The following is a 12,034-nucleotide window of genomic DNA, read 5'->3' as shown; positions in this document are numbered from 1 at the left end:
CATGATGTACATCACAGACTAATTTAGCCCATTCTGGGTGTGCTAGGAAGGAGGCAGAGCACCCCCTCACCAAAGTACCTGTGTAGGAGCCGTTCATGCTTTGGTTTTAATACACCTGCTATTGATTTTAGTCCTGAGCCTACCACCCTTACGCTCACTGAGCGGTACCTTAACTCAATAAGACAACTGACATAGGGGTCGGTTGTGAACCTCCGTCCTCCCTTTACTCATATTGGTGGGCAAGTACTCTCATGAATAGATCCATTGACAAGAACGGGGCTGCTCATGTGACACCCACCTGAGTAGGGGGCGTGACTGTGATGGGTTCCCTCGAAGTGCAACCTGAAAACTGTGGGAGCGCCGTGCCCTCTTCCCTCTCCAGCCTGGGCTGTCCAACCTTGCTAAGGACAAGTAGCAAGTCCCTCCAGGCACTGTTATCTCGCTAGACGGCATTGCAGAGCACCACACCCAGCTGGATTGCATGAACGTTACCCTGGGTTGCCTCTCATGCTGTGTCGCTGTTAGCAAGCTACACTTAACACAGCCATCGACAGGCAGAGACACACCCAATTTAGCTATAGGAATGCCTTGCCTAGCCACTCACGAACCAACAATAGAGAGGCACCAGCCAGTTCATAGACTCAGACGATTAGGGATAGAAGGGACCTCACAAGGTCATTTAGTCCAACTCCCTGCTCAAAGCAGGACCAATCCCAACTAAATCATCCCACCCAGGGCTTTGTCACACTGGGCCTTAAAAACCCTTAAGGATGGAGATTCCACCACCTCCCTAGGTAATTCCAGTGCTTCACCAACCTCATTTTTCCCCCTTAATATCCAACCTAGAACCTCCCCCACTGCAATTTATCTCCCCACAGTTTGTAAAAACTGCACCAAAAGGAGTCTAGCCCCAAGAGTATATTAATAAGTTCACTCCCCACTCTTTGTGAAGAAGATGTGCAACAGCTTTTGTTACTGAGCTAAGGTTTCTAGGACACTCCAATTCAAGACCACAAAAGTTGAGATAAAACATTAAAGACGTTTATTAACGACAGGAAAATAGATTTTAAGTGATTATAAGTGGCAAATATAAAGAGATTAAAAGTAGTTACCAAATGAAATAAACATAAGATTGCCGCCTAAGTTCTACACTCTGCCAATATTTGAATGAGCAAAGTCTCACCCTTGTTAGCTGGTACAAGCAGTTTCTTAAACACAGGCTGGGCATCCTCCCCTGCCTAGGACTCCCCTCGCACCCTTCAAAGCCCTTTTGTCTTCCAGATGTTCCTCAGCTGTTGAGTTGGGGAGAGGGAGAGAGAGAAGCCCAGTGATGCTGTCACACTCCCTCTTTTATAGTCTGTTCCAGCTTGCTAGACCAATCGGGGCTCATGACTTGTGGGGTGGTCCTCACTGGTCAGTCAAACCCCCATTGTGAACATGCACCTTAATGGTGCACTGTAAACAATTCCTGGCAGCGGAATCTATTCTTGAATGGGTGTGAGACAGTCATTAACGCTGCCTGGACACTCTGTTGTGTCTGAAAGCCTGTTTGTGGGAGTTTACCACCTTGAAACATGTTCTATTAGCATGTTCAACAATGTTGCATAACTTCACATACACTGAGATGTGCTATACAATCTGATATTTTAATATTTAGCAGATCAAGACTTTTAAAATAACGCCACACCAGGCATACTTTGTACAGAACATATAATTATATGACATTGATGAGTATGGGGTTTTGGGGTGTTGTTTTCAGACAGAGGGTGTCACAATCACATTTGGCACCACTCAGCGTGGGTAAGGGTAGTAGAACCGAGCACCAAATCAATTATGGGTGCAACTCTGGTTTCCTGCCTCTCTAACTAAGCTCATAATTGAACTGTGAGTGCAAAAACATGGCTTACATTTACACCTGAAGCCTGGGAGGCCATCGTTGTGGATATACACACCCCACTCCTTTCACCTGGAGGTCAAGGGCAGGAGGCAGCCCTTAATGAAGACCTTGTAAACCCTGTATGAAACCATGTACAATAAAACAGGCCCCTCTCCAAAGCAGATTTTGAAAATGGCTTTGGAGGCGCTAGTTTTAGTTGAAATCTTTAGCAAGAGGCTGAATTTTTGTCAGCTTCCACGCAGACGCTTAACTTACAGCCCATGTCGGCTCCTATCTCACAGCAGATTTCACCACAGGAAAGCGTGTGCCGCTTCCCACGTCACTCTCTGCACACCACAGACACCTCCTGGTAGGGAGAGACCAGCATTTCAGACCATCGCTCGGGCGAGATGTGCAGCGTTCACAGTCTCGCAACATACATGGCCCCAGTGCTTCAGTCTTTTTGTTTTCAAAATGATGACACAGGGGCTGAGAAGCAGACCCCCCCCCTTCTTGTGGTCTGAGTCAGCAGCCCGATGTGCAGTAAGTTAAACGGTGTGTGTGTGTTCTGCCAGTTATTCATACGTGTCTCCCCTGCGCTGCTCTGCATCTTAGCTGTCTGGGATCATGTCTGGGAACAGTTCTGGCCATGGAGGTGTTAACAGTTTGTGCTACTCAGCCACCGAACTACAGAGGGTGATTCAGCAACCAAAATTATCTCACTTCCTCAGGCTGCTCCCTTTGGCTATACTTGCATGCGGGTGACACATGAACCCTCTATCCTTGTATGGAAGATGACCCGACTGTGAACAGACACTTAATTTAGCCTGCATTAATTACAGACAAAAACCTCAGCTCATGCCAAAGCCTGAGTAACGGGGCTGGACTTTTGGAATCTCTCTCGGGAGCCTATCCTCCAGGTGTGGAATGGAACAAAACCATTCCATGGGCATTCCTTCCGCGTCACAGCTGGAGTAACCCCCACTGGCCTTGTGCACCCCGCTAGGTGGCTGGGTTGCACCGTCAGAGATGGACTGGCTGAGCGATCAGAAAACTGGTATCTGCTGCAGGCTTGATTCTAATCTCACCTAGGCCAATGCAAAGCCAGGGGAGTTCCAATGGAATCAAGGCAGTTACACTGGTGTGAGAGAAGGAAGAACCAGGCTCGGTGATTTGTTGAGTCTTTCCCTCAGATTAACGGCCACTGAGCAGTCACCAGATCAGTCAACAGGATGGGGGCAGAGACGTGCACAAGCGGAGCAAACAGGGGCACGGCCCCCCCAATAATCTTTGGGGGCACAGAACTCCTCCCGGACCCAGGGCTGCGGCAGAGGGGGACAGCAAGCTCCTCCTGGCCCCGGGGCCATGGTGGGGGGAAAAGAGGGTGGCCAAATTCTTCAGGCCCTAGGGCTGCAGTGGGAACTGACAGCTCTTCCGGCCCCGGGCCTCAGCAGGGACACAGAAAGTGCCCCTCCAAAAGGGGGTCACATTTCAATTCCTGTGCATGCCCCAGGATGGGGGTAATTCTTTGGCAGTTTGCTCATTTCTCAGGACAAGTGCAAAGATACGTTTTTTGGACTCTGGCACCCTTTACCACTGACCCGATTGCATTAGTATCATTGTCTACTGTGGGCTAACGCTGTAACAAAAGCCTCAAAAGCTTCAGTGGAAGTTAGGAAACTAAATACCTTTGAGGAACTGGGCCAAAGGGCCTGGAGGACCCTACTTTCATCTCATATGTTTTGACACCCTGTATTTTCTTGGTGGACTTCTCGAGGAGGTCACTGAAATGCAACCTACCAGGTTTGCAGAATCCCTGGGTCTTGCCTCCCTTTGTGGTTCAGAAATCAGAGCTGGTGCACAACTCTTACATTTTCAACAACAATTTTTGGACATTTTCTCTTTCGTGAAAAATGTTTGCTGTGTTTTGACCATCTCCTTCAGCGATTCCATTTTGGCATGCAAGGCATGGACGTATGACTTCAGTGCACAAAAATTTGGTCCAATTGTGCATAAAAATTAAGGAAAAGATGGTTAGGCCTTAGCAGGTGTCTATCCCATCCCTACTCTTGGTTATAAGCTCAGACACTACAGAAACTACGTGATTTGTCCAAGGTCATACAGGAAACACATGGTGGAGCAGAGACGTGAATTCAGCTCTCTTAAATGCTAGATGAGTGTCCTAACCACTAGACCGTCCGTCTTCTGCATGTAGTAATTGTTTGTGTTTGACCAGACTTTCTGCACCAAAAGTAAAAGAAACACAGTATTTCCTCCAGCTCTCAGCTGGACCATCTTTGGCCTATCAAGAGATAGTGTTATAAATGGAGTCTGAATGTCTAGTGAGTCAGGATGTTAGAGACACAAGGTGGGTGAGGTAATATCTTTTATTGGTCCAACTTCTGTTGGTGAGAGAGACCAGTGAGTCAGGATGGCTATTTAGGGATGGTTTGTGTGGGTAAGGAGAAGGAGAATGGGAACCATTTAGGCAACAGTTCAGAAGTTTCAGGAACAATACCATTCAAATCAGCCTTTTCAAATCCAGACTGGAATTTCTTCAAAGTCTGGGAGTGTTTGGATCTCAAAGGTTTTGTTCATCCAATTAGAGATAGGGGCTGACCACAAAGTGTAGATCCAAAGTTTCCTACAGTGTTGGGGTGTTTTTAAATAAGGTTTTGGTTTTATTTCTAATTCAGATCACAATGTTAATAATGCAAATTGTCTCAGTTCCTCAATGTGGAACACCAGACAGGATTAGGTAACAGTAGGAAATCACAGAGCCAAAACTCAGAAGAAAATCAAAGCAGGAGACAAGGGGCCAGCTCAGATACTTCAATCTAATGTGCTTTTAAAGGCAATCAGTGATGTTTTTGTTTGTTTGGCAATATGTCCACTTTAAGGGGAGGCAAGGGAAATGGGAGAAATCTCATGTCTGCAATGCAAATCCACAGTACCACGAAGTTGTACCTGAGTCAAAAGACTGCTCGGTTCAGCTGTTATTCTGGTGTAGCCCTGAGTTCGCTGTTGGTGCTAATGCTGAGATCAGGGATCCTAGTGACATTACTGTACACGGAATAGGCATGGCTGGAATTCAACAAGCAAGAAGTGAAGTGATTGCATTTTTATTTAAGTAGCTCTTTTTTAAAATGTGCCCATCCATCACACTAGGTGTATGTACAGATAGACCAACCCCTCCAAAGTCGGATGCCTAAAACTGGGCACCTAACTCCGTATGTAGGAACCGAACAGGAAGTTTCCTTCTCGTCAGCAGTGCTGAGCGCTCACAGCTCCCACTGACTTCAGTGCAAGAAGCAGGTGCTGAGCACCAGTGAGAATCAGGCCCCCCTCTTTTACATGCCCCATTAAGGGGTTAAGTGTGGGATTTTCAAACGCACGCAGCGTTGGCTTAACTCTGTTCCTGCTGAAGTCAACCATGGGAGTTTAACTATTGACTTCAATCGGAGCGAAGTTTAAGCCAATGCTGAGTGCTTCTTAAAATAACACCATGGGTGCCTAACTTTAGGCCCCACTAGGCATATCTGGAACACTGTGGTGGATGTTATGACTCTCTGTTATTCCGATGCAAACCCCTTGTCACTAAGAGGAGAATTTGGCTCTTTTCTTTGAGCCCTTTTTCCTTCTTATCATGCCAAATATTTCTCTTAGACGCTATGGGTCTGATGCTCAGCTGGTATAAACTGGCACAGCTCCGGTGACTTCAACGGCGCAAAATGGACATACCCCTGCTGACGACCTGGCCCCGCAATGCACAAGCCAATCCCAGTATTGAGATAGGTGCATGGTGCGTGCTCAGACGGAACGGTGCCAGGGGTGTAAAATATCGTTTAACGAAACAACTGTTTAGATGATTAAAATGTATATAGTTTAAACAGTTAACCGCTAGGATATTTTACATCCCTAGTGCGGGTTGCAGGGGGTGCCCGGGAGCTGGATGGGGGCAGCTCAACGTTCCTCGGCCCCACCACTGCATGGGGCCCTGACCCCTCTGATTGCCCCAGAGTGGGTCCTCCAGAGCCGGGGCGCTGCCGCCCCCCGGAGCCCGCCACTTCCCAGCCCACAGGAGGGGGTAATAAGGCACCTCCGTGCCCTGTCCACCCCGAACCCATCCGTCCCCCCACCACACGAGCAGGTGTCCCAGCCCCCCCATTGTCCACCCCTGCAACACCATGTCCCCATTCACCCCCCAAGTGCACAGCCGCCCCCCCCAACGCAGCAAACGGTTAGACCAGTGGTTCCCAACCTTTTTGGCTCAAGGGCCACAGTTATCATTTTTACAACCCTGAAAGGCCACCAGTCTCCACCAGGAGGCTGCCTCCTCACTGATCTCCCATTCCCTTGGCTGCAGCAGGGAAACCTCATGCGTCCTGTAGCCCCGTGCGCTCCACCTGGGTCCCTAGGCAGTGGCTCCCTTCCGCAGCCAGGGGGATGGGAGATCAGTGCTCTCCCCCCTCTGGCTCCAGCAGGGACCCCAGCACCTATGGACCCAGGCAGAGCGCTTTGCCATGCTCCCTGCTACAGCCAAGGGGAGGCGAGCACTGATCTCCCATCCCCTGGCTGCAGCAGGGAGCCTGCACTGGTATTGTAGCCCCGCAGCAACGCACTCCGCCTGGGTCCTTCAGCAGCGGCTCCCTTCTGCAGCCAGCAGAAGGGGAGTCGTGGACCACTTTGAAAGCCCCCATGGGCCACTTTTGGCCCCCGGGCCACAGGTTGGGAACCACTGGGCTCAATGGTTAATGCCATTTGTAAATTGTAAGACCAATACTTACTGGTTAGCCGGTTAACCGTTTGATACTTCACATCCCTAAAGGGTAAAATTTAGTTTTTAAGCTGTGCAGAAACAGACTTTACTCCACAGCACAGTTTTTAATATCCAAACGCTTCCTGATCTTGGTTACTTCCTGGCTGAAATTCCCCAGAAGAACACACAGCAGGGTGCACACAACAATTTTAATGGCTTTTCCGAGTGTCTCCTTTCTTTGTTTCCCTTTAATCACATTTACACACATTTTCCGATCACACACAACAGTTTATCAAACTGTACAAACAGCACTGACATTTTAAAAATGCACGCTAACGATTCTAATTAAACATGACGACCAGCTGCAAATAATATGCACAGATTTATCCTACATTTCATACAGCACAAATAACAACTTCTCAAGAGGCATCAGACTTACATTACTGGGATTTTTTTTTTTAATAGCAAGGTGGTTTTCTTTTCTGTCTTAGATTTTCATTCTGCTGCCCATCCCCTTAGTATTGTGAGTGCCTCTTTCCTCACATAGCAAGGACCATGGTTGCTGACATTGATATCCAAAAAGTGGTTGTACAGATAGGAAGCCTAAGACAGTTTTAATTGTCACGAGTCACTAAGATTACATTGCCCTTGAAAATCTCTAAATATTCGTCCAGATCCTCAGCTGGTATAAATCAACATAGCTCCACAGAGCACAGAATCTGGCTCTTTCTTTCTGCTTTGACAAGATAACCAGACTAAATATTTCCATTAGACTATCAGTGAAAAGCAGTAAAATAGAAGCATCAGATCTTTCCATTTCTATCTCTTGAATGGCAACTGAATAAATAGGATGATGGTTCTGCAAATCTCAGAAGACAGCGTACATTTATTGCAAAGGTTTTCCGCTAAAATCTCATTACTGTAAGACACGTTTTTGACCACGTACATTTCTACGAACACTGAAACAGAATATAATGGGTCAGCAACTTGTCATAAACAGTTGGTAGGGAATAACTGCCGTATCGTGCAATGTATTGTCTCGTCTTTAGAGTGTTGTGTACAGTTTTGTACCTTGTTTCAGGTCTCAGCTGAATACCAAAGAGCAGTGGCATCATCATTTATAGCAGTATAAAGTTGTCCAGTCTTTGAAAGGACTGAATACTATCTTTCAAGTAAAAACCTACAATGCAATGACTGGAGGTCCAATCTTGAAATCCCTAAATAATGTTTCTGGGGAGAATCCCTCCATATTTCTGAGCCGGTGTTCAGAAGAAGAGACTTCCCCAGAGAGAATCCAGCCCAGATTTCACACTGAACCTGAGAGATGCTGGGACAGGAATTTAGGGAGTCATGTGTGAATACGCACAGGGAATGTCTATGCTTGGAGCTGGGGGTGGGGTTCCCAGCTCCATGAGACAGACCCATACTAGCTTTGATGATGCTAGCGTGCTAAAAATAGTGTAGATGTAGCACTGCACGAGTGGCTGGCAGGGTTGCCTCCCAGAGCATGCACCTGTCCGAGATGCAAGGCATGTATTTGGGACAGCTCGATCCTCCTGCTGCTTGCTCCGTCACAGCTACACCCTACTGTTAGCACACTCGCTCAGTCCAGGCTAGCCTGGGTATGTCTCCTCAAGCTGGGAATCACACCCCAGCTTGAAGCACAGACACACCCATACAACGCAGACGTGATCAATAAAGCTCATAGTGGAGCCTCAGTGCATTGATCTATTCTAGGGTTTGATTTTCAGTCTGCGGCTTGAAAATCATGTCCCCCTCCTGTGCACGTGTAAATACCTGCATGCACACCTGAGCAAATCTAACATTTATGTGCCTGCAAGTGTCAGAATTTGCACCTGCAAAACCCAGCTGTCTTCAGGTTTCTTGTGTGAGCAAATTCTAACACTTGCACGGATAAAGGTGTTTTTAAAGTGTGCAGGCCAGTGCTGGTCTTTGCAAAGTGCATGTATGTGTGTATGCAGTTTTGCAGTGTACAGGTGGGGATTGCAAGAGACCTAGCTGGAAAGGAAGCCTTCTAGGAGGTCCCAAATCTTGAACACACAACACTTTACTCAATGGAGTTTTTGCCTGAATAAGAATTTCAGGATTGGACACTGAAGTAGCAAATCTGAACAACACACCTAGGGCCTTCTTCACACGAGGATTCCCATTGGCTATGTGTATGAATAAGGTGAACAGGATTTTGCACTACTCATTTCTATTGCCTTCAAATTCAAAAGCATCCAGAAAACAGAGCGAGACCAAGACAGACCAGAAAGAGAATTGGTCATTAATGAAGCATGTTTTGCATCTGTTACAGGATAAAACCAGGCTGAAACCCACAAACATGGTATAAATTTTGATTAGTGAGTGCTTCTGTTCAGGTTCTCATGAAAATGAACCATTCTTCGTTTTCAGTTGATAGAAGTGTTATTCAAATCAATTCACAGAATTCCTTTAGTCAGGAAGGTGCTGGGGAGGGTAGATCTCAGGATAATATCCTCTCCATTTTAGGGTTGACAAATGAAAAGTTGCTGAACATATTCTGGTCCATGCTGTTAATCAGCACTCGGTCTGCGCATGACAGTCTAGGTTTTTCATTCAGAAATTCCTTGTCAAAGTTGCTACAGTCACTTGAGGATTTCTTCAAGAAGGAAGAAGAATGAAAAAAAAAAATCAATTGTTTCATTTCATAGCTTTTACCATTAATCTAATCTAATCTAATCTAATCTAACATTTAAGGCACCCATAACTTTGATATCTAAGGGCATGTCTATACTATAGCCACTACAGCACCATAGTGTAGACACTTCCTACGTCGATAGAAGGGGTTTTTGTGTTGATGTAGTTAATCCACTTCTCCAAGAGGCGGTAGCTAGCTCAACAGAGGAATCCTTCTACTGATCTAGCCACATCTACACCAGTGTTTAGGTTGGGCTAACTATGGTGCTCAGGGTGCAAAACTTTTCAAAACCCTGAGTGATGAAGCTAGATCGATTTAATTTTTAAGTGTAGACAAGGCCTAAGTATCCTTCATCCTGGTATTGGTTACCTTGGTATCAGTGTGGTATCAAAGTATCCAGGACCTTGATGTCAATCACCTACCAATCACCATGGTATCTAAGTAAATGGGCGTACAGATTATATAGCATCTGCATCGGTGACCCCAGTGAATTCTACCATGCAGGGATATCAGAGAATTGGTTTCTCTTTCTGTAAAACAGGGATAATTATGCTTATGTATCAGTGAAGTGAATCTGTGCAGGCTAATTAACTAGCATTTGGAAAGTACTTTGAAGGTAAAAGGCCCTACATAAATGCTGTGTTGTAAATACAATATACATGCTATTGTTATTATTGACAACATCATTGTTCTCCAGATTTCAAAGAGAAGCTGATGGTTTGGTTTGGTTTTGTATCTTAATTCTGTAGACTCCCCAGGGGGCCAGTGCTTAATTTGTAATGAAAGAAGTGCTGGGGCTCAAGGAATTAGGTTCTGGGGCTCAAGCAATTTTTTTACATTCATAACTGATGCCGCAAGCCTAGAGGTGCCAATGCTATGAACTGCCACACCTAGAGGTGCTGGGACTCAGCCCTGGCAGCCCCTGGCACCAATTAAGCACTGCATGGGGCACCAGAAATTGGGTTTGGCATTTTCACCTTTGGATGTCTAAGGTTAGGCACTTCAATCCATCCTTAGGCACTTAACCAAAGGCCAGCACTGTCTACCCTGAGTGTCCAAAGTCAATCCACGTGTAGGCACAAGGACCCGATTTGCAGAAGCGAAGAGTTCCCGCAACGCCACATGAAGTCCACAGGTGCTGCAGGTGGGAAATCAGCACAATTAAAAACAAGGCCCTAAGTGCGTAAATGTGGGTTGAGGTCCCTCGCATTAGACCCTGGAGCTTGCAAATCTTGCCCAGTGTGTCTGACTAGAGGCAACTGCATTTGAAAGCGTTGCTCTGAATCCCACTGGTACCTTCCAGGCAGGCTGCTCCGATTGGCTGTGGGTACCTGCTTCAGTGCTGGTAGGGAGACGGCGCAGTTCAGGAACAAAAGAATGCGGAAAGAAAAGCGTTGGATATGAGGAACCTAAGGTTAGTCCTTACCACTCTGGGTTTAAAGGGTGGCTCCATCGCCCTTTCTTCTAGAACCTCCCAGTTTATCTCTTGGAAAAAGGCATGTTGGCGGATGTTCCCCTTTGCGCCCAGCCTCCTTTCAGGTTCTCTCACAAAAAGCTGGAAGTTAGCAGAGAGAAGAGAATTTTACTGTTCTGCGGGTGACACTACCTGCACTAGCACGCACGTATGCAGGGGAGGTGTCGCCCGCAGTCACTCTTTTACTGGGTGAAAACATGACCTGTAACAGTGACAGCCATGTGCCTTCTTACCTTTACTAGGATGTCTCTTGCATCCTTATTGAGCCAGCGAGGATAGAACGGATTATCCATGCGGATGGACTGGAAAAGTTCCTCTTCATCTTGGCCATGGAAAGGAGATTGGCCAATCAGCATCTCATACAGAAGGACACCAAAGGACCACCAGTCAACCGCAGTGTTGTATTTCTGTCCCAGCAAAATCTATTTCAGAGGGAGATTGGCAGGGAGTGGGAAAGGCAGACACTAATTAATAGGATAGACACTCATCGATGTTAAGAGTCTATCCTCTACATGGTGTCCAGTTAGTGGCCGGACTCTGACCCCTGTACCAGTGTTTTGTGCTGTTCAGGCAAAGCAAAACCGGCATGATGCTGCTTTAACCAGTCACTGGATGATTTCCCTCAGCAACCTCTGGACGGCGTAGACTCACCACAGCACCCTTCCTCACAGTTGCTGTGCGGGGTGTGTGTGATCAGGGAAGTTCTAAATCACAGCAACTCCAGGCTTCCTTAACCGTCCTTTGGGCCATACACAGCTGGATATAAGTTAGGGTTTCCCTGAGGCCTCTTTAACTGGTCCGTGGCCACGAATGGAATCGGGGACATAAAGGTGACATAAAGACACTTTTGCCCCATCCCCTCTTCCACAAGCTGCGGATCTGGGCCAAGGAACTTTGGACTAGAGAAAGCAACTAACTGGCATCATGATCATCCAGTGGATGGGAAACCGGCCTGTGGGTCAGAAGATCTGGGTTTGCCAATGAGCAACTGTGTGACCTTGGGCAAATCACTTAATCTGTCTGTGCCTCAATTTCCTCAGATAAAAAAAACAGGGATACTAACAATATTTACCCACCTTCAAAATCTCTGCATGAAAAGCTGTATCTAAATACAAAGTATAATTTTACTATGCAGCTCATTTTCCTGAAGCAAGAGATGACTAGGGCAATTTACTACAGAAAAATATTCCCACGGCAAGCAGTTAAAAGTGTACGACAGTTACATTATAACCCCTGCTGTTT

The 12,034-nt window shown here is 46.6% G+C and overlaps 1 protein-coding gene across 4 annotated transcripts in view; it reads right to left on the bottom strand.

Annotated features, from left to right (window-relative positions):
* Positions 1–6,830: 6,830 nt before the first annotated feature.
* PRKCQ (protein kinase C theta) overlaps positions 6,831–12,034 on the bottom strand; it is an 83,619-nt gene continuing 78,415 nt past the window's right edge. For all 4 annotated transcript variants that reach the window (XM_067535030.1, XM_067535029.1, XM_067535031.1 and 1 more), the window contains 3 exons: positions 11,026–11,214; positions 10,745–10,873; positions 6,831–9,279 (listed from right to left, as the gene is read on the bottom strand). In XM_067535030.1, the coding sequence (XP_067391131.1) occupies positions 9,124–9,279; positions 10,745–10,873; positions 11,026–11,214 (474 nt within the window). In that variant the 3' untranslated portion in view covers positions 6,831–9,123. The remainder of the gene's footprint in view (positions 9,280–10,744; positions 10,874–11,025; positions 11,215–12,034) is intronic.

Source organism: Emydura macquarii, unplaced genomic scaffold (assembly GCF_026122565.2).
Source record: "Emydura macquarii macquarii isolate MOO-44397 ecotype Brisbane River unplaced genomic scaffold, CSIRO-AGI_Emac_v2 contig_3470, whole genome shotgun sequence".
Classification (NCBI taxonomy): Eukaryota; Metazoa; Chordata; order Testudines; family Chelidae; genus Emydura; species Emydura macquarii.
The sequence above is the reverse complement of the archived record's forward strand: the minus strand, read 5'-3'. Positions and strand labels throughout refer to the sequence as shown.